The sequence below is a fragment of the Nycticebus coucang genome, chromosome 12 (assembly GCF_027406575.1).
Source record: "Nycticebus coucang isolate mNycCou1 chromosome 12, mNycCou1.pri, whole genome shotgun sequence".
NCBI classification, from domain to species: domain Eukaryota; kingdom Metazoa; phylum Chordata; class Mammalia; order Primates; family Lorisidae; genus Nycticebus; species Nycticebus coucang.
The window spans coordinates 98,252,741-98,275,545 of record NC_069791.1 but is presented as its reverse complement, the minus strand read 5'-3'; the positions used below and the strand labels follow the sequence as shown (position 1 = coordinate 98,275,545).

General features: G+C 48.4%; 1 protein-coding gene across 13 annotated transcripts in view; it reads right to left on the bottom strand.

Moving 5' to 3' along the window:
• The window catches only part of MAPK8IP3 (mitogen-activated protein kinase 8 interacting protein 3), a 59,282-nt gene that overhangs the window by 18,571 nt on the left and 17,906 nt on the right, over positions 1–22,805 (bottom strand). For 5 of the 13 annotated variants that reach the window (XM_053557834.1, XM_053557835.1, XM_053557831.1 and 2 more), the window contains exons 2-7: positions 15,779–15,899; positions 11,847–11,917; positions 11,450–11,541; positions 7,704–7,727; positions 4,824–4,968; positions 862–1,108 (exon numbers count right to left, since the gene is read on the bottom strand). In XM_053557834.1, coding sequence (XP_053413809.1) covers positions 862–1,108; positions 4,824–4,968; positions 7,704–7,727; positions 11,450–11,541; positions 11,847–11,917; positions 15,779–15,899 — 700 coding nt within the window. The remainder of the gene's footprint in view (positions 1–861; positions 1,109–4,823; positions 4,969–7,703; positions 7,728–11,449; positions 11,542–11,846; positions 11,918–15,778; positions 15,900–22,805) is intronic. The other 8 variants (XM_053557836.1, XM_053557842.1, XM_053557838.1 and 5 more) reach the window with 5 other exon arrangements.

Genomic DNA, 22,805 nt, shown 5'->3' with positions numbered 1-22,805 from the left:
GACCAGCCGCTAGGCTGAGATCATCAGAAAAGGGCTCTTTCCTGCTGGCTAAGTGACGCAGAACCCCAGAACTGTGAGCATCTGAGGGAGGAAGGGCTGCAGTGGTCTGTCTACACAGTATTGTCCAGCAGCAAGTCTATCCCCAGAGTCCCTAAGTCTGCATAAGCCAGCGAACTGCTCCTTTTCATGATATAATTGAATGGGCCAAATATCATTCCCCTTTCTTTCTCTTATTTGTGTGCTGCTGGGTGACTGGAGTCTACTGTGCCATGCTAAAATGTGTCCCCTTAAATCTACATGGTATGGAAAGACCCCTGGTGACTGCATTTGGAGGTGGGGCCTTTAAAGAAGTGGGTAAGGTAAAATGAGGTCACTGGGGTGGACCCTGATCCCATCTAAGGATACAGCCACACAGAGGGTCAGCCCTATGAGGATGTAGGGAGGAGAAGGTGTCAATGAGCCAGAGACAGGCCTCAGAGGAGCCAGCCCTGCCATACCCTGATCTCAGACTTCCAGCCTCCAGACTGTGAGGAAGGACATCTCTGCTGCCCAGGCTGCCCAGTCTGTGGTGTCTGTGACGACAGCCTGAGCAGACTGCTACATTGGCCCAAGGTAAACCTGTACTTGGAAAAAAAGTCTCTCCACATCTGTAGTCCCAGCTACTTGGGAGGCTGAGGCAAGAAGATCATCTAAGCCCAAGAGTTTGAGGTTGCTGTGAGCTACGATGCCAAGGCACTATACCGAGGGCGACAAAGGCTCAATAAAAAAAAAAAAAAAAAAAAAAAACGGAGAGAAAAGAAAAGTCTCCCCAGCTGTGGACAAGACAGGGCAGAACTCAGGGACACTAGGACAAGTGCACACCTATGCTCACGTTGCGCATCTCCTGGGTGACCTGGACTTCCATGTTGCGGCTGTTGCGCTTCTCACGGGCCCGCTTGCTGTTCTTTGTGCTGACCCCATAGCCCCCCAGGGGCTGCAGGCTCTCGTTGAGTGGCGTGACTGCAGCTGAGGGCACAGAGGATGTGGGCGTGTTGGACTTGGTGCCTGTGGTGCTGGGTGTGGCGGCCGCTGAGGACTGGCCGGACTCAGACATCTCATCTTGTGGACACTAAGGCCAAACACAGGGGGAGGGAAAGCGAGTCACTGGGTCCTTGTGCCCACATCTCCCACATGGCCTCCTGAGGCCCTGGCACTCCGCTTGGCCACTCCGCCGCTGTCAACAGCACCTGCCTGCTTTGCTGGGCCAGGAGTTCCCGCTGCTGCCCGTTGGCTGGTTCTTCCAGCCTAGTCACTCCTAGGTCGATTCACGCATCTGGCCACTGCCTCTGGCTTCCCAGAGCAGTGCCAACTTACTTAACGGGTGTGAAGTAGACTTTTGGGCTGCACCCTCCACAGCACGATATGCCAAAACCTGGTGGGCTGGGGATGGTACTACCCAGAGGACACTGTAGGCAGCCCTTTGCAGCTAGTTGTCAGTCAAAAAAAAAGTTACAGCCCAGAGCAGGGCAAAGAACCCTAAACAGGGACCCAGGAAAGAGGTCAACCATGCTGATGCCCCATCTGATCGAGTTAAAATACTGCATGGTCCCACTGGTCCTGTCGCTGCTGCTCTCCATGGCAGCCAGGAGGCTCTGCCCTGGCTCACATCAGTGGCTGGAAAGGAACCCTGTGGTGTGCAGCCCCCACTGACCACCTAGACCAGAGTTCACCCCCAACACCAAAACTAATTGGATTAACTAAAATCCCATTTTTTATACAACAGGCTAGCACCCAAATATTCCAAGGGGGGGAGCACAGATTATGAAAAACTGCAATCACCTGTTTACCTTAAGAACAACATTGGAGAGGAATACTTTAAAAAATATATTTTTTTTGTTTTTTTTTTGTAGAGACAGTTTCACTTTATCGCCCTCCATAGAGTGCCGTGGCATCACACAGCTCACAGCAACCTCCAACTCCTGGGCTTAGGCGATTCTCCTGCCTCAGCCTCCCGAGTAGCTGGGACTACAGGCGCCTGCCACAACACCCGGTTATTTTTTTGTTGCAGTTTGGCCAGGGCTGGGTTTGAACCCGCCACCCTCAGTATATGGGGCCGGCGCCCTGCTCACTGAGCCACAGGCACCGCCCTAAAAAAAAAATTTTTTTTTTTTTTTATTCTGTCTCCACAAACACTGTCAAAAATTGCCAGAGCCGACTATGTTGCTAATTGTCCTGGCAGAGCTCAGGGAGGAACATGTTCCATTTAGATAACATAAGACATGAACAAACACATCCTTTTCCTGATCAAAGTATTGGACAATCTCAAGAAAAACAGCTGCCCATCTAACCACTCTTCTGTTATCCAATATTGATGACCCCCAAGTGGCCCTAAGCAGGCCCTCATGGCAGCAGCCTGCCCAGCCCTGGGGTGCCCCCCTGGCAGGGCAGGAAGGGCAAGGCTATGCTCCTGGGCAATGCCCACAGGCAGGCACTGTGCGAGTTGGTCAGCTCCCCAGAGGGCACGTTGGGGGCCTTTCTAACGCTCAGGCTGCTTTTCAGCCCTCTCTGCAGCTGGGTGAATACTGCCCCGACTTACACCTCTTTCACTGTATAGGGCAGATGGGGCTCCCAGAAGCTACAAGCTGGCTCTGAGATGTACCTTAGGCTACTTGGCTCAGAGGACAGATGTCTGGCTTCATCTACCAGGCTCCTAAGCTTCTGTACAAGGAATCTCAAAATGATACATCTTTCTCCACAGTGCTAGTTCTCAACCAGGGGTATCTTTGTGCCCAGTGGAGGTTTCTGGGTATCACAACTGGAGAGGAGGTTTCTAAGACACTAGGGAGTGAGGCCAGAGACACTGTTGGGTGCCCAGGACACTCATAGCTAAGCACGTTCCAGCCCCAAATGTCATCTGCACTGAGGTGAGAACCCTCACACAACACCTATCTGCCTCCCATGCATGTAGCTTTGTGTAAACATCTTACATTTGGATTCCAGTGCTGCAGCTTAAGCTTGATTTGAGAAGAGAAAAACCCTTACCTCCTCTTACCACCACCAAGACCAGAGTGAGGGTCTCTCACACTGAAAGTCTCTGTGATGAAGCTTTCAAAGAGTCTTGCCAGCCCCACATATTAGAGGCACCTAGGTATCCACCTGGGCAGGACCCTCTGCCACCACCCAGCAGAGGGAGGCAGGGAATTTCACGCAGGCCAGGTAGGGACCAGGTGAGTGGCTGAAACTTGCTGCTAGACTACCGTCCTCATGGCCTGTCCCCAGCCTGTTGGTAACCTTCATGATGATGGGGCAGGTCTGTAGTCTGAGCATGCTTCTTCTAGGTTCCCCTAGCTCTCCCTCACCCTGAGGGGCCACCACTTACCCATGGGATACTGCCCCTGGTCACAACTTACCTACAGGCAAACCTCTCAACCTCCTAAACATCAACGTGGAACAGTGACCTCCAAATGCAAAGAACCCAAACTCTTAGCGGTCATTCCTCACCATGAGTAGCCACAACTGTTTGGTTAAAACACTGAAAATACAGTACATAAAAACAAAAAACAAAACAAAACAAAAAACAACAAAAAATTAAGAAATTAGAAAAACTTTAAAACCTAGAGCATAAAATAAAAAGAACTTAGATGTAATTATTTTTTAAAAAAGAAAAATCAAATAAAATACACCTACAAACTAAAACATGAAACACTACAGTTTATGAAGAGAAAGACTATCTTAGACAATGCAGAAGTGAAAGAAAAGACACTGTAAAAGAATAGCCAGACCAGACACAGACGTGAGGAGGGGGGTCTGGGCCAAAGGGTCAGGCAGGAGCCCGTTAGGGCTTTCGGAGGTTCACGTGGCTTCTTCTAATGCTTACAGGGCAGGTCCCAGCTACATGAGCCACTGTAACTGGAAAGGCCAAGGAAGCCAGGTCCCACAGGCCTTGCTGACTCCTTCCCTGTGCACATGGCACAAAGAACAGGGGACGAATATCCAAAATGTCTCAGGCATGCCACTCCCCAGAGCAAACTCAGAAGCAGGGCCCCTTTCTGACAGAGCTGGCAGTCTGCAGCAGCCTCCTGCAGGCAAGCTGGACACTCAGAGGAGGAAGGACAGTCGGCAAAGAATGCAGCAGGAAGGAAGCTGCCAGAGAAACCTCGGACTCACATCCACCAGCCCAACCATACTGGAGGCCCAGGGCCTTTGCCTCTGTGGCATCCTCCAATGGCCTCCACGGAAGAGCCAGCCCAGGAAGGTGGTGAACCCTACCTGGCAGTGGGGCCAGAGGCCTGTCATGAGATAGCCTGCCTCCCCCGGCCTGAGTTCCCAGATCAAAGCCAGTGGCCAGTGACCTCTGGCCCCACATGCTGGGGTACGTTCAGTAGGTGGCTATGCATACTTTGGTGTGTGTGTGGGGGGAGGTCTGTCTTCCCAAACTCAGAAGCTGAGGAGGTGTGACCAAGGACAAGCAGAGCAGAGCCTGGCACAGAGGCATGACCTCTTTGCCTTTGTTTTCTCCCAGCAAGTGCAGACCTCAGTCTGGACATTTTCTGTTTCTTAGGAGCAGAATGGGCTAGGGGTTAGTCTGAGGGTGAGGCTTGTATTTTGGGGTGTGGTTTGGCAGAAGGCCACTAAGCTCAGCCCTGACAGACACTAGGTACCCCTGGCCACAGAGTAGCCTATTTGGGAAACAGAGAGGTCTAGTCCAGACTAGACAGGGCAAAGGTGGATTAGCCCAGGGAGAGCTGCAAAGGGTAGTTTGCAAAGATAGGGATTCCGCCTGAACAGACATGGGGTGCCAGTGATGGGGAGGAGACCCTCACTCTACGGCACGGCTACAAAACCTGGTAGTTGGAGCTGGACTGCAGCTGGCCGAGGTCACTCAGATGCCAGTGGTCCCCCGCAGGCACGAGCTTGCCCCCCATCTGTGCACGTACCATGCCGTCCGCCAGGGGGAAGACATTCAGAGAGGTGGGGCGCTCCTTCCTGCTGGAATGTGGGAGAGAGGAGAGGAAGCAGGGTTAGAGGCGGCTGCAAAACAAACAGAGCCCTCCACCTGATCACGCTTCTGCATAGCATCATGCCCCCCCATCACACTTGATTTACTTTTCTTTTTTTTGTAGAGACAGAGTCTCACTTTATTGCCCTCGGTAGAGTGCTATGGTGTCATAGCTCACAGCAAACTCCAACTCCTGGGCTTAGGTGATTCTCTTGCCTCAGCCTCCCAAGTAGCTGGGACTATAGGCGCCCACCACAATGCCTGGCTATTTTTTTTTGTTGTTGCAGTTTGGCCGGGGTCAGGTTTGAACCCACCACCCTCAGTATATGGGACCAGCGCCCTATCCACTGAGCCATAGGCTCTGCCCTTGATTTACTATTTTTATTTAGTTCAGTTTTAATAGTGCCAAAAAACCTTGCGGAGTGTCCTAGCTGAGGTCACTCAGATGCCACCGGGTGGTGACTTTCAGATGCGGATCTTTCTTGTGTAATGCCCAGACCTGCCTCCTGTGATGTTGCCACCAGCCCCACCTCTGACCCTGGGGCCAGCTGAGAACATCCATCCTTCCCAGTTCTTTGTTTCTTGCCCTCCTCCTGCCCCTCTTTAGTGTTTTGTTTTGTTTTGTTTTCCGAGACTCACTTCGTTGCCCTCGATAGAGTGCTATGGCATCATAGCTCACAGCAACCTCAAACTCGTGGGCCCAACTGATTCTCTTGCCTCAGCCTCCCAAGTAGCTTGGACTACAGGTGTTCACCACAACACCCAGCTGTTTTTTTAGAGATGGGGTCTTGCTCTGGCTCAGGCTGTCTTGAACCTGTGAGCTCAGACAATTCAACCGCCTTGGCCCCCCAGAGTGCTAGGATTACAGGCCAATGGTTAGTGTTTTTAACATCAGGCCTTATCATTGCAAAATGTTTGAGGCAAGACATATTCAGAGAAAAGAGCATCCCCACGTTTGCTGTAGCCCAAGGAGCACCACTCCCTCTTTCCCAGCTATTTCAGAGCTGACACCTAGGACAGAGGCTAAGGAAAGAGTGTTTGGGAGGCTGGAGCCGGAAGAGCCAGCCTCAGTGTGCCATGTGGGCTCAGCCCTGGGGAAGGCCTTCTGCGGGCTGTGAATGTGAGGACAGAGACCCAAGTTCTCATTCCACATGGTCTGTTGGAGGCTTCAAATCAGGTGGGCCCAGATGACAGAGACCAGGGCCAGCTCCCTGATGACCCCAGCTGGGAGGCAGGTCTCACAGGAGCCCCCACTGCCTCGAGCTGCTTAAGCCTAGAATTACACAGCTTTTCATATAGCTTCTGAGGCTCAAATCTCAGTCCCCAAGCATTGCAGGAGGGAGTGCTCCTCAGAGGTACCAAGGATGAGGAAGATGAGGGGGAGGGAGTGCAGTGGCCAGCATTGACTAATGTGGCTAGGTGGGCAGCTTTTTGAAGTAGAGTTCTGAGAAGAGGTTTCTCTCTGACTGGAGGGTACACCCAATCCTGGGGCCAAGCCAGCTGGTCTATCCTATTTAGCAGGATTCTGTTACCTGGAACATGAAGGTCCACGGACCTGCTAGGACCTGGCAGTGCCATCTTGCTGGTCTGTGGCAGGGACAGAGGCAGGGGAGCTACACAGGGGCGCTCACTCAGGCCAAACCCACCCAGAGGGCAGTTTTCTTTTGATGTGTGCATAGGAGGTGGCTATTCTTAGACACGTCTAAACTCAGGTGTTAGGAAGCTCTGGATATGCAGATCTATCAAAACTCAGAGGGTCCCATGGCTCCAATCTCACTCTATCTGCTCTCTGACCACAGCTGTGAGGCCCCTCAGCCACTGTGAAGGCCACCAGCCACCAGGTACAGGGGTCTCAGCCACTCTGTCTGCTCTAGCAGGTCCTAGGTGTGGTGACAACTCCCCTGGGGCCCAGGTTGACCCCATTGGGCAGTTATACTCATGACCTTGGTGATATGCACACAGGGGGCACCCAGATCCAAGCCTTGACAAGCCAGTACAGTCTTGGCTATCGCCAGATGCTATGGAAAGATAGTAAAGAGCAGAATGGGGCCTCTTGGGGGCAAGGGATGCACTCATGGCTCCCCTGTCCACAGCCCAGTGCTAGGATACACCCCTTGCTCAGCCAGGATGCTACCTCTGCTGTCTTTCCTTTGCTCCTCCCTACAAAATCCCGCCAGGGCTGGTCTCCAAGCCTGGTGAATGCCCAGGGTACTGCCTACTGGCTGGGTGTCTGAGCTTGAGAAACCTCATAGCCTTGGGGGGATGCGAGTGACCTCCCCTTTAGACACCCTCGCCCACCCTTGTGGGTCAAGTCACCCACAGAAGTCGCACTTCCCAAGTGGGTCAACATTATGCCACCCACTCTGGGCACCATGCCAGGCACCAAGTGACCAAGATGGCCATGATGCCAGGCCCCTCTTCCGCCCATCATGCCTGCATCAGTGCCTATCTGTGGCTAGAGCAGGCTCTTGTTGAGTGAGCAGGAGAAAGAGTTGGGCCAGGACAGAGCGAGGAGCCCAGCACTACTGCCCTACTCTGTGGCTGTGCCAGTGTCTGGCAACTGGCCAGGACTGCTCATCTGTAACACCAGCTGCTAAAGGTATCTGATGTGGACTAAAGAGCCATCCTGTGCTTCTAATTACAGCAATCAGCCTCTTGCGTGTCCCCTTGGAAACCCAAGCCCAAGGTGATATCCACGGGATGCCCAGGCACTGCACAGCTTTACCTTTTCCTCCACGACTGGCGAGGACTGAGGGGCAGCGACAGACACAACGGCCAGCACACAGCAGTGACAGCACAGAGGGCAAGACAAGAAGACAGCCATTAGAGAGCAAAGGTCATGGCACATGTGCACACATGCTCACAGTGAAGTCAGTTGATAATAGCAAGACACTTAGGGCCCTACAAGACAGACAGGTCACAAACAGATGTCTACAAGGGACAGACATGTAACACAAACCCTCTGGGCTTCAAAAGAAGCCTTTGAAGGGGGCTTGTGGAGCAGGTCAGCAAGTGACAAATGTCCCCAGTGCAGGGTGGACAGCCAGCGAGTGTCCCCTTAGACAGGGCCCAGCACACGTGTGCACACAGCATGCAGATGACAACACACACGTAGTCACACACACACACACACACACACACACACACACGCTCCGGTTCATGAGGCCTCTGCAGAGTGATGGCCCCTCCAAGACTAATCAGTTTATTCTAATGACACACAGACTCAGAAAACCAAGCCAGGAGTGAAGGAAAACGCCTGTCTGTGGTCAGGAGTATTAGCTGCTCAGTGCCATGGACACCCTCAGGACCCTCACAGGGGAGATGGGGGTCTGGGCTAAGCAGACGGGACAGACTCAAATCTCTGTCCCCCGAGAGATCACAGGGTCTTCGCCAGAGAAGAGACAAGACTCTGGTGACACAGCAACAGCAAGGGATCCAGCAGCCTGAGCTCTGCAGTCTGCAGCTGAGGACAGCAAAGGGGCTGTGCATTCCTTATCTCAACCAGCTCTTCCCCTTAAAGATGTGAGGCTGTGGCTGCTGTCCCCACTTGGGGCAGGTAGCAGGCAGGCATGGTGCACCCCAACCATCTTGTTCCTAGCGGGGGAAGGCCCATCCCAGGAGGCTCCTGATGACGGCTGTTACATTAGGACAGACATCTTTCAAGGGCTGGCTCGGCAGGAGACAGGGGAGGGGTGTGTGGTTGCCAGGCCACACACTCCCTTCACAGCCAAGCTGCCAACACACAGGAAGATAGAGGCCACCAGCCCTGGTCCATTCTGACATACTGTGGAGACTCTGGCTTGGGGCAGAGCCACCAGGGGTCTGGGAACCAGAGTGACACAGCTGTTCACACCTGGTCTCGCAGGTCCCCTTCTGGCAGGATCAAATATGTTGGCAACCAAGGCTTTAGTGTTAATCTGGGCAAAAGATCTTCCTCTCCTGAACAGGTGGGCCTGTGGATCCTGATTCATGAACAGAGGGTCACCTAGGGGCTCTGGCTGAGTGTGAGGAAAGCCCCTGCCAGGCAGCCAGTGAAGCCCTGTCACTCTTGCTGATGGCCCGAAGGCCCTGGATTCACAGAGGAGGTGAGGGCCTGAGGCTAGGCAGCAGCATGGATAGAAAAGACCCATAGATCCACCCCTCACATGATGGGTGGGGAGGTAGTCTAACAACGGAGACTTCAGGAGCTGCCACGCAGCTGTAGAAGGGACTCCATGAGCAAGGCCTGGAGCATCCTGGAGTCCTGAGGAGGAGGGGCAGCACCAACTGCAGGATGGCCTGCCATGGGCAGGAGCCCAATTCTCAGAACCAGAAGGAAGCCCAGGGACTGGGCTGTGCTTGCTGCTGACTCTGCCCAGGGCTGTGGGTCCCTCCTTGGGCCCTGCCCCACCTCACCATGGAGAGGTCCCTGTATGTGGTGGGGACCTGGAGGCCTGACCTAGCCCACAGGAATAGGATGTAACCTTCAGGGGATGGCTGAGTTCATATAGCCTTAAGGTTCCAAGGACACTTGTGGCCTGCAGTCTTTAGTTCTGGAGTCACACCTCCTAGCCTCTTAGGACACACAGGATACTCAGCTCTCTCTGGGCTCCCCCTGTATGGGTGCCAAAGCATCCTCCTCTTGATGGGTGAGCCTCCTCCTGGAAGGCTGTAGCCCTGGGGGCCTGCCAAGCCCCTGCCTCTGCTACAACTCAGATTAGTCAGTTCAGCTCTCACAAAAACAGCACCAAGATTGCTGATTCCAAGTTAGATCATTATTCTAGTTATGTGGAAATCCTCTTGCTATTTTTGAATACCAGAAGTAAGGATTTCAATGTGAGGAGGAGAAAATATCCTGAGCTATGAAATGGTAGACTGGAAATTAGTACTTCCTACTCTCAAACACAATAAAACATCTGAAAGGTCTTATGGTTTACCCAACTCTTTCATTAGTTATTTAATTTCATCATTAATTCCTCATTTAATTCTGGAAATGTTTTGGGGTCAGTTAATAAGCAGCCTGTGCCCCTGCTCTAAGGACTGGCATTTGTTGTGAGGCACTGTAGACCCCAAGGCCTGTTAAGAGCAGCAAGTCTGGGTCTAGGGGCCCTTGGCCCCTTTCCCCTGCCCAGCATTCCTCTCACACTGTGCCTTTGGTTTTCAGACAACTGAGGTACAGAATCTCGACACTTTGCTTACAACATCCCAGAAAGTGACTGACAAAGCCCCAAGTTGAACATCCCAAACCTTCTGGTTTGCAGACATAACTACAGATCAGGTAGGCATGAAGGAAAACTTTATATGATGTAACCAGAGGCTTTCTCCGTCACAGTCCTGGCTTCAGGAGGCTTGGCTGCAGGAATGAGGCCTGGCTCTATGGGATGGGGGGGTTCCAACTTCAGGCCCTTTCTCTCTCTGATGGAGACTCAGAACATCAGTCCTCCACCCAGGAGGCCACCTCTTCTGGTTTCCCTTGGGCCAGAGCCCTTGAGCTGGTGGTAATCCCTGGAAGAAAGTGTTGACATTCTACTCCCTGAGGTCTGAAGTCCAGTTTTATTTTGACTGAGAGGGCACAGAAAATGGAGAAGGAGTGATCTTGGCAGGCTTCTTTCCGCTCCCCAAGTCATACCAGCACCAAGTCCTCAATCAGGCTGAGCCAAGGCTTTACAATCTGCTGCCATGGTCCTGCCCTGTAGCAGGACAAGGCTCTGTGTAGGGCTAATCAAGATGTACCAGCCTCCCTCTCTCTTCATCCACACACAGCTGGTTATTTGATGTAGGATATTCTAGAAAGTCAGCTTGAGCACAGAATCAGCAAACACTAAACGTACACATGTAGGTATATAAATATTTCCTACAGATTGCAATCTTAAATTCTGAAAACAACTCATCCCGGTCCATTCTATTTATTTATTTATTTTTATTTTACAAAAAAGAAAGCAAGGTCTAAAGCACAGGGTGTTGGGCCCAAGGCTACCCCACAGACAGGTGCCACAATTGGGCTTTAAGATCCACTTAACAATCCTGACTCCCAGCTTCCTGCACGACTCTCCACCCCAGGGAACTGCAATATGGGGCTAAACAACAGGCAAGGCATCACCTTGGCCAAGCACCGCACCTGGACTCAAACTTCTCCCCACTTTGTGAATGTCAGCAAATGACAGTGAAAAGCCCTGCACTGATTCTGAGGTTACAAATATATTCCAGCGAGTCCACAAATTCACAAACACAGAATCCGTAAGTAATGAGGATGGACAGCCTGCGATTCTCCCTGACTGAGCTGGGGGCCATGCCCGAGGCACACCCTGGCTCCACACATGCTGGCCACATGCCCCTTAGGACCCTGGGCAGGCTCTGCACACACTCCGGCAAGCACTCCCACTGGCTCCGTCCTCCAGGGTTTGAGGAGAGTGGAGCTGCTCTTGTTTCCCTGACTGCAAGAACACCAGCAATCATGGCGACTAGACTCTGCAGCTCTGCCCGCCACCATACCTCCTCCCTGGCAGGCTACTCTCCGTCTGGCTGTTTCCCCCAACTTGCTGCATCTTGGATCTCTCGATATGCTCCACGTAGGTCTGTATCATCTGTGGAGAGCAAACCTTTGAGTTAGTGCTGGCTGCTGGCTGCTGCATGCGGCTCTCTCCCTCCCCATCTAATACGCGAGGGTTCTCTGCTGTGCTATGTTCTGGCAGAAACACAGACAAAGTGGAGATCTGTCCAGCACAGAGCTGACAGCTCTCAGGTCTGGCAGCAAAATGCCAGAAAAAGAAAATGCTAGAGAAAGCAACTAAAGGTCAGCACTGAGTAGCAGGAGCTAGGCTGCAACCTGCTCTCGTGCCCCTCCCCATACCTGCCCTCTGGGTCAGCCGCTGGCTCGCCAGGTACCCACCTCCGTGTGTCGCTGGTGCAGGGCATTGTATTCCTTCTTCATCTCCGATTCCCGCTCCTCTAACCGGGAAACTGGAAAACACAACCATGGCTAGTGGAGCACACAGCTGCTTGTCCACAGCTCTGTGCTCCTCTGGGTTGCACCGACCGGAGGACAGAGGGGTCAGGGACAAGCCCTGATGCTGGTAAGAATCCTCTGAGGGTGCCAGAAAGCAGATCTGGGTGGCATATTGAGTGTGTACCATGAGAATATTCAATTCTGCCATGAAGAAAAACAAGATGTAGAAACTCACAAAAGCTATCTGTGCTCAAATCAGCATGGGGTTTCTGAGACGTGGATAAGGCTCACAGGTGTGCTAAGTACAGAGGGAGTGTGAGCAAGCACTGGTAGAAAACAGCAGAGTTCCAAGTGCGTAACCTCTGACATGTTAAAGGCAACAGAACATTGGAAGCACATGAAGAAACTAAAGGCGCAGTTCCTATACACACCAAGGGCTGGGGAGACTGAGTCACAACCATGCCCCCTCTAGGCTGACGGCCAAGTCTCCCCTAAATGAGTGGCCCTGTGTACGCTCTGCCCAAGAGAATCAGGTCTGTCCCCCGCTGGCACTGTCTTCAGTGCACAACCCTTGTCAGCTTCCCAGTGTCTGTTTTCAATTGACTTCACAGATTACATGGTTCAACATCCCATTCTGGCTAGTTCTCCTGCTTGTGGCTTCTCCTGGAGGCTAGCACTGCCCATTTGAGCATCTGCATCTTACCATGCCCCAGGGGACACTAATACTGTGTCACTAATACTCTGAGGAAGAACATGGGTGTCAGAGTCCATATGATCTTCCCACAAGGAACCTGAGTAGGTACACATACTGCATACAACATGTCTGACTTGTAGACCCCGCCTACAAAATGTATGACTTACACCGCACACCACACGTATGACTTATATGAACGGCATGCAGTATATGACTTGTAGACACTGCACATACATATGACTTACAGGCACCACACACAACATGTATGACTTATAGACACTGTACACACACATGAATTACAGGCACATCACATATATGACTTATAGGCACTGCCTACAACACGTATGACTTATAGACATTGCACACACCTGACTTACAGGCACCCCATACCACATGTATGACTTACAGACACTGCACACAATACATGTAACTTATAGACAGTGTACACACATATAACTGACAGGCACTGCACACCACACATGTAATTTATAGGCAATGCACACCACATGTATGACTTAAAAACACCACACACAACATGTATGACTTACAGGCACCGCACACCACACACATAACTTACAGGCACCACACACAGCATATATGACTTACAGGCACTGCACCCAGCATGTCTGACTTATATACAGTGCACACACATCGGACTTACAGGCACCACATGCAACACATATGACTTAAACACACTGCACGCACATATGACTTACACGTGCTGCACACCACATGTAAGACCTGTAGGCACCGCACACCACACATTTGATTTACAGATACTGTACACTATATGTATGACTTATAGACACTGGTATGTAACACACATATGACTTACAGGTGCCATATACCCACGTATGACTTATAGGCACCACACACCACATATTTCATTTATAGACACTGTACACCACACATATGACTTACAGACACTGGTATGTAACATGCACATGACTTATGGGTATCAGCATACAATGCATGTCACTGCCAGAGGAGGGAGCAGATGATGCACACCAGGTGTGTTCTGACCCTGGCACCAGCTCTGTCCCCTAGCAGGTACTACCTGTGTGTCTGTCTCTGGAGGGAACAGTGGAGCTGCTGGGGCAGGAGTGCAGCCACTGCCTGGTCAAAGGAGCCCAGAAGCCTTTTCTCTTCTCACCTGGCCTCACTCTTGGTGCTGACCAAATGAATTTAAATTCTGCCTATAATATGGGTTTATGCTTTTCCTTCTAAGAAAAGAGCTGAGGACAGGAGCAGTGGCTCATGCTTCTAATGCTAGCACTCTGGGAGGCCAAGGCGGGTGGATTGCCTGAGCTCTAGAGTTTGAGACTAGATTGAGCAAAAGGGAGACCCCGTCTCTGCTAAAAATAGAAAAACTGAGGCAAGAGGATTGCTTGAGCCCAAAAGTTGGAGGTTGCTGTGAGCTATGATGCCACGGCAACAGCTTGAGATTCTGTCTCAAAAAAAAAAAGCTGAGTTTCCTTACACACATGAAATGCACTCTAAGCAAAGGGAATATTAAAGATTTTGTGTAATTCTAGAAAAGGTTTACCTATGCATGCTTTAACAGTTTGCTTCTGCTTTGCACACACCAGCACATTTACACTATATGTGACTGTAGGCCGCCAGCCCTTTGATCACCTGCTAACTCTCAGGCTTCCATTAGCACAGTGGTCCTTAGGTCTTGGCTGGGATGGGGACATGCCCAACATTTCAAAAGCTTTTGCTTCTCCCAACTTTATCTTAACTTTTCAGAGACATGAAGGCACCTGCCATCCAAGGTATCCAGGTAGAGCAGCAAATAGGTTTTGATCCTTAGAATGTCTAATTACATGCTCGGCGCCCATAGCACAGTGGTTGCGGGCCGGCCACATGCACCAAGGCTGGTGGGTTTAAGCCCAGCCTGGGCCAGCTAAACAACAATGACAACTGCAACAACAACAAAAAAATAGCTGGGCATTGTGGCAGGCACCTATAGTCCCAGCTACTTGGGAGGCTGAGGCAAGAGAATTGCTTAAGCCCAAGAGTTTGAGGTTGCTGTGAGCTGTGACACCACAGCACTCTACCAAGGGTGACAAAGTGAGACTATGCCTCAAAAAAAAAAAGAATTTCTTTTTTTTTTTTTTTGTAGAGACAGAGTCTCATTGTACCACCCTCGGTAGAGTGCCGTGGCGTCACACGGCTCACAGCAACCTCCAGCTCTTGGCTTACGTGATTCTCTTGCCTCAGCCTCCCGAGCAGCTGGGACTACAGGCGCCCGCCACAACGCCCGGCTATTTTTTGTTGCAGTTTGGCCGGGGCTGGGTTTGAACCCACCACCCTCGGCATATGGGGCCGGTGCCCTACTCACTGAGCCACAGGCGCCGCCCCAAAAAAAAGAATTTCTAATTACAGAAAATCAACATGATCCAGGTAATTATAGCACTGGCAGTACAGTTTAAGCAAAGACTTTTTAAAATTGAACCACCTGGGCGGCGCCTGTGGCTCAGTGAGCAGGGCGCCGGCCCCATATACCGAGGGTGGCGGGTTCAAACCCAGCCCCGGCCAAACTGCAACAAAAAAATAGCCAGGTGTTGTGGCAGGTGCCTGTAGTCCCAGCTACTCGGGAGGCTGAGACAGGAGAATCGCCTAAGCCCAGGAGTTGGAGGTTGCTGTGAGCTGTGTGACGCCACGGCACTCTATCAGGGGCAATAAAGTGAAACTCTGTCTCTACAAAAAAAAAGAAAATTGAACCACCTGTTTTATGATAATACTAGAAAGTCCCTTTCTCCACCTGGCCTTGCAGACCCCTGATTGGCCATGAGACCGTCCAGAAGCCGCCACTCCTCAGCACCAGGAGGAGATGAGACCCCAGGGTAGTAGGGAGCTTTTTCCTAAAGACCCAAAGAAGACCTAAAGGTCTATAGAGCTGTGATTTGGGGGTCAGATTATAGTATGAAGCATTAAGTACTATGCGATCAAAGGGGACTTATTTGTTTATTTTTGTTTCCACAAAGAATTTGAGGCCAATTGCAGGAATACATAGCAAAGAGATGAAATAAGTGGCTGAGAAAATCATAGTGAAAATAAAATAAGAATAACACTGGGTGTCTGTAATCTCCTGTACTAAAGGCCCCCACTGTCCATCCAGCTTGATCCCTCTCAGCACATGTTTTTATCCATCCTGTCCCTCCCCGCAGCTACTTACTCTGATCTGCGTAGTTCTTGGCCTTCAGCTCCAGTTGTCGTGTCTGGAACTCATAGTGTTCCACCTGCGTTTGCAGCTCCTTCTTCTCCTGCTCCAAGGCATCTTCAAACTCAATGAATTTCTAAGCATGGAGAAAAAAAAAGCAGGTGTTTTGAGTGAGTCACAGCTGCCCTTTAGCTGAAGAGGCATGGGTGTCAATGATCCAGAAGTCAAAGATGTCTCTGTGGCCTGGAACTGGACAGTGTGGGACCCAAACAGGTGTCTCCACTCTAGACCTGTGACCTTCACAGTGCCTACGCTGTGACACAGATGAGTCCTGAGAGCAAGACTGAGGAGCTCTGTACCCTCCTTTCCACCAAATGGCATCTACAACCTCCGTCCAAAAAAGAATCTGGTGTGAAGGGAGACTGTCATCTCTGATCAGAGCCATCTTGCATGCATGTGTGAGATGCAGGCAGTCCCTCTGGGTGCCCCATTCTGAAGACTCCATGCTTGCTTTAATGTTCTGCTGTTGCAGTCTTGAAAAAAAAAATTTTTTTTTTTCTGAGACAGTCTCACTTATCACCCTTGGTAGAGTGCTGTGACATCATAGCTCACAGCAACCTCAAACTCTTGGGCTTAAGAGATTCTCTTGCCTCAGCCTCCCAAGTAGGTGGGACTACAGGCACCGGCCACAATATCCAGCTATTTTTCAAGATGAGGTCTCGCTCTGGCTCAGGCTGGTCTTGAACCTGTGAGCTCAGCCAATACGGCCCTGTCAGCCTCCCAAGTGCTGGGATTATAGGCGTGAGCTACCACGCCCGGCCCTCGTCTTGAAATTTTTAATAATCTTTCAATATGGGCCCTGCATTTCCACTTTTGCGCTGGGACTCACAGATTTCGTAGCTGGTTCTATTTGTAATAGAGTAGGATAATCCTGTCAATGCTAAACCGGAGCCGGGTCAAATCTCCTTTTCTGCACCACAGTCATGGCCCAGCTCAGTATACCATCACTGGAATAACAGGCAACGCAAAGTCTTACTTCTAGTCCTTAAAAAAAAAAAAACAGAGAGATTGGTCTAGCATTGGAATCTTAACCTTTCCTGGGAGGTTTGAACAAAATTATTATCAAACCAAATGAAAAGAAAGCACTTTGCAAAATAAAAGAAGCTCCAGAGAGGTCTGAAGAGCACAGTACCTACCACTGGGGCCCTCGTGTGGCCAGGCCTAGGGGCCAGGCAGGGTCCAGGCTGGCCAGGCACAGATGCCACCAGGTATAATTCCTTGAGCAGCCCAGAAGGGGAGCTGTTAACACCGCGATTTTACAGAATAGAAAACTGGGGTATGTTATCAAGAAATGAAACCAGGTTGTATCTGGGTTATAGCTTTCATGTGAAAGCCATAAATTAGTTTCATAGTAGGGCTGAGTCAAATGGTCTATGAAACTAGCGTATGGTGCTCCATGATCACATTAATGTACACAGCTATGATTTAATAAGAAAGAAAAGAAAAGAAAAGAAAAGAAAAGAAAAGAAAAGAAAAGAAAAGAAAAGAAAAGAAAAGAAAAGAAAAGAAAAGAAAAGAAAAGAAAAGAAAAGAAAAGAAAAGAAAGAAAGAAAGAAAGAAAGAAAGAAAGAAAGAAAGAAAGAAAGAAAGAAAGAAAACCAGGAGTTCAAGATCAATCGGCAATATAGTGAGAACACATTTCTACAAAAATAAAGTTAGCCAAGTGTGGTGGGACATACCTATAGTCTGAGCTAGCTACTTGGGAGGCTAAGACAGGAAGATTGCTTAAGCCCAGGGGTTCAAGGCTGCAGTGAGCTATGATTATGCTTTTGTACTCCAGCCAGGACAATAGAGTGAGATTCTTTCTCCAAAAAATAAAAAATAAACAAAAATTAAAAATAAAAAAATACAAATTTCATTTGTGAAAGCCTTACTTTAAATCTTAAAAATAGTCAAGCAGGGTGGTGTCTGTGGCTCAAAGGAGTAGGGCACTGGCCCCATATGCCAGAGGTGGTGGGTTCAAACCCAGCCCCGGCCAAAAACTGCAAAAAAAAAAAAAAAAAAAGGCAAGCAAGGCTTTTAAAAATATTATTGCTATTATTATCCTTTTTACTTTTTAGGGATTTTTAAAAAGTTCTTTTCCCTGGAACTTTTATAGTATGCAATTGTTATTCTTACACACTTACTATTGGCACATATTCATCACAAGTTCCTTTTAGACATGGAATTGTTGAGTTTTAGACAGAAAATTATTCTAATTTATTAGATATTAACAGTGGAAAAATTGAACAGTTATACAATGGATACTTTAGAGTGATTAACATTAATGAACTAGAGTTCTGTACATCAATGTTAAAAAAATGACAAAAATATGATAAGAAAACAAATAATTTATATATTGCTTTTGGAATACATGTATTTTTTTTATACATTTTTTTTATAAAATGGATTACTTATTTATTTAGTGTGTGTGTGGTTTTTGGCCAGGGCTGGGTTTGAACCCACCACCTCCAGCATATGGGATCGGCGCCCTACCACTTTGAGCCACAGGTGCCGCCCCTGGAATACATGTATTAGTAAATGTTTAAAACATGCAAGGAATAATACCATACAACCTCAAAAAAGTAGTTCATTTGGGGAGATGGTAAAAGTTGGGCCCTCTATATACAGGGTGTCCTTAAAATTTGTATGCAATTAAAATTTTAAATTTTATTTTAAATTGCAATTTTTTTTTTTTTTTTTTTTTTTTTATTTTGTAGAGACAGAGTCTCACTTTATGGCCCTCGGTAGAGTGCCGTGGCCTCACACAGCTCACAGCAACCTCCAACTCCTGGGCTTAAGCGATTCTCTTGCCTCAGCCTCCCGAGTAGCTGGGACTACAGGCGCCAGCCACAACGCCCGGCTATTAAATTGCAATTTTATTTATTTATTTTGAGACAAAATCTCACTACATCGCTTTGGGTAGAGTGCTGTGACGTCATAGCTCACAGCAACCTCCAACTCTTGGGCTTAAGCGATTCTCTTGCCTCAGCCTCCCAACTGTCTGGGACTACAGGTGTCTGCCACAATGCCTGGCTATTTTTTGGTTATTGTTATCATTGTTGTTTGGCAAGCCTGGGCTGGATTCGAACCCATCAGCTCTGGTGTATGTGGCTGGCACCCTAGCTGTTGAGCTACAGGCGCCAAGCCTAAATTGCAATTTTAAATTGCACACAAACTTTATGGACATTCTGTATGATACTTAACTCTTCACAAATATAAAATATAAATGACATGATATTTAATGTCTGATGAATGTAAATGATTGTAATATGAGTATGTGTAATATGAGTATGTTATTTTCTACTTTCTGAATGTTTGAAATTTCTGTTATTAAAAAAAGATAAAGATGAATATTTTGCCAAAAAAAACCATTTTCATTTGTGGGCGGTATGGTGGCTCACGCCTGTAATCCTAGCACTCTGGAAGATGAGGCAGGTGGATTACCTGAGCTCAGGGAGTAAGAGTAAGACTCTGTCTCTACTAAAAATAGAAAAATTAGCCAGGCACCTGTAGTCCCAGCTACTCAGGAGGCTGAGGCAAAAGGATTAATCAAACCCAGGAGTCTGAGGTTGCTGTGAGCTATAATGCCTAGTACTATACCAAGAGTGACTGAGTGAGACTCTGTCTCAAAAAAAAAAAAAAAATTAATTAATAAAATTCATGGGCAGCGCCTGTGGCTCAGTGAGTAGGGCACCAGCCCCATATACGGAGGGTGGTGGGTTCGAACCCGGCCCCAGCCAAACTGCAACAAAAAAAATAGCTGGGCGTTGTGGCGGGCACCTGTAGTCCCAGTTACTTGGGAGGCTGAGGCAAAAGAATCGCCTAAGACCAAGAGCTAGAGGTTGCTGTGAGCTGTGATGTCACAGCACTCTACCAAGGGCAACAAAGTGAGACTCTATTTCTTTTTTTTTTTCAGTTTTTGGCCAGGGCTGGGTTTGAACCTGTCACCTTCAGCATATGGGGCTAGCGCCCTACTCCTTTGAGCCCCAGGTGCTGCCTGAGACTCTATCTTTTAAAAAAATTTTTTTTTCATTTGTGACCACAGGCAATGGCTCCTCTGTAATACTAGCACTCTGGGAGGCTGAGGAAGGGGACTGTTTGAGATCAAGCGTGGAAAACAGCCTTAAGCAAGAGCAAGATCCCATCTCTACTAAAAATAGAAAAAAAATTAGCTGGGTGCAGTGGCAGGAGCCTGAGGCAAGGGATCACTTGAGCCCAGGAGTTTGAGTGAGCTATGATGCTATGGCACTCTACCCAGGGTGACAGAATGAGACTGTCCCAAAAACAAAACAAAACAAAACAAAACAAAAAAAAACAAAATAAAAACAAAACAAAAGAAAATCCAAAATAAAAAAAAAAACCCAGAAATTTCATTGGCAGGAAGCATCAATATCAGCTGGGTTCTTAAGACATAAAGAGTTTCTCAGATGTTTATATAAAACTGATAGTTGATTTCAGGTTTAGGGTATCTGGAAGAGTAGGTTAATCTGTGGTATCCAAAACTGTGTTCATATAACGACTCCAGCCAGTCAGTCCCCTACTCACATAACAGGCCCCCAGACATTTCTTCCTATAGCAGCTTCTAAAAAGGTCTTTGTGATGAAAACCACTGGGGCTCCTGCCCAGAGGATGACTCATTCTATGCAGCAATCGATAGGGTAGAAAATCCCCAGGAGAGGGCTGGAGAGAGGTAGACCGGAGAGGCAGCATCAGGAGGTCTGCATCAAGGCCAGCCATCACATGCAACCTGAGTTAAATGCAAAAACACAAACACCCTACAGCCAGGAAAATGCATGATCTTTTGTGCAGCTGTAGGAAAAAATAAAAATAAGTGGTTTAGAATTAACTGTGAATACAACCTGCTTGTGAAGAACTAACAAATGCTATTAAATGACTGACAAGGATATTTTAATTGGGTAATTTTAATTCCCATTACTTAAAAAAAATGAAAAATGGCAAAAAGGAATTTGAGTAGATAAGAACAATCAGTAAGAAGAATTACACAAACATATGTTTTTGTAGAAAAATTAAATTAAAAGAGGAATATTTTTTAAAAACCCTAACACTACCATCTGAGAATCAGTTAAAAGTATGTGCTGCTCTTCCGGATTTGTGTGTGTGTGGAGGGCAGACGTGCCATCATTTTGTACACAGTATTGCGTGACTTGATTGAGCTTCTCTTTTCTATTGAAGCGTCTTTCTACACCAGTAAACGTACCCGCTACTGCCATGAAAACACATGTATATTATGCTGCGAGTACAAGTAGAGCATATGACTTTCTGTCGGGCTTCCAGGATGCTTTAAAATGCTAGTATTGTCTGCTGGCTTCCTGCTCTCTGAGGCCTCTTCAGAGGATATCCTGATTCACGCCCCCCCAAACAAAGTGGGCAGAGAGACCTTTCCCAGGACTCTTGTCATTTCTGCACAGGGCTAAACAACATCTCCGCCACCTGCCAGTGGGACACAGCATGGTGTCATTGTTTAAATCTTAGGTTCTCTGGTTACTAGCAATATTGAATATTTCTCACAAATCTTCTGGTCATGTGGACGACTTCTCTGGCCATAGCTCATTCTGTTCATGTTTTTCTTATTGATTTATAAGGACTTTCCAGGACCCTGTCTCTTTTTTATGCTGCAAGTGTTTTTTTCCAGAGGGTAGTTTGGGTGTAAATGTTGTCTTAGTACTTAATAACTTACCCTTTCTCCATCACTTTTAGACACCAGCTTTGTCACATGCTAAATTCTAGTATGTATTTCAGTCTGTTAATGAGCCAGTACCAGAGGTTTTTTAAAAAACTTCGTATTGTGGTGCTATAGTATCTTTTTTTTTTTTTTTTTTTGCAGTTTTGGCTGGGGCTGGGTTTGAACCCACCACCTCCAGCATATGGGGCTGGCACCTTACTCCTTTGAGCCACAGGAGCCGCTATAGTATCTTTTTTTTTTTTTTTTTAGAGACAGTCTCACTTTGTCCTCCTTGATAGAGTGCTTTGCATCACAGCTCACAGCAACCTCAAACTCTTGGGCTTAAGCAATTCTCTTGCCTCAGCCTCCCAAGTACCTGGGACTACAGGCGCCCACCACAACACCCGGCTATTTTTAGAGATGGGGGTCTTGCTCTGGCTCAGGCTGGTCTCAAACCTGTGATTTTCGGCAATCTGCCCGCCTCGGCCTCCCAGAGTACTAGGATTACAGGCATGAGCCACCACACCTGGTCTATAGTTATCTTTTTTTTTTTTTGGCTGGGGCCGGGTTTGAACCCACCACCTCTGGTATATGGGGCCGGCGCCCTATGCCTTTAGCCACAGGCGCCACCCTATAGTTATCATTTATTTATTTATTTTTTTAATTTTTGCAGTTTTTGGCCAGGGCTGGGTTTGAACCCACCACCTCTGGAATATGGGGCTGGCGCCTTACTCCTTTGAGCCACAGGTGCCACCCTAGTTATCTTTTGATATCTGATGTGTTATCCCTCTTACATTTTCCTTTTCAACATTTTTTGTTGTTTCTGCTTTTTTTTTTTTTGAGACAGAGTCTCACTTTGTTGCCTGAGGTAGAGTGCCGTGGTGTCATAGCTCACAGCAACCTCAGACTCCTGGGCTCAAGCAATTCTGTAGCCTTAGTTTCCAGAGTAGCTGGGATTACAGGCACCTGCCACAATGCCCAGCTATTTTTTTTTTAAAGTTGTGGTCTCACACTAGCTCAGGCTGGTCTCTAACTCATGAGCTGAGGCCATCCACCTGCCTCCCAGAGTGCTGGGATTATAGGCATGAGTCACTGGCCTTCTTCTATTTATTTGTTTAGTTTTTTTTTGAGACTGGGTCTTGTTCTGTTGCTCAGGCTGGAGTGCAGTAGCCTCATCATACCTCACTGCAGCCTCAAACTCCTGATCTCAAGTGAATCTCTGGCCTCAGCCTCCCAAGTAGCTAGCATTGTAGGCACATAGCACTACACCAAGTTAATTTTTCTCTATTTAATAGAGATGGAGTGTTACTCTTGCTC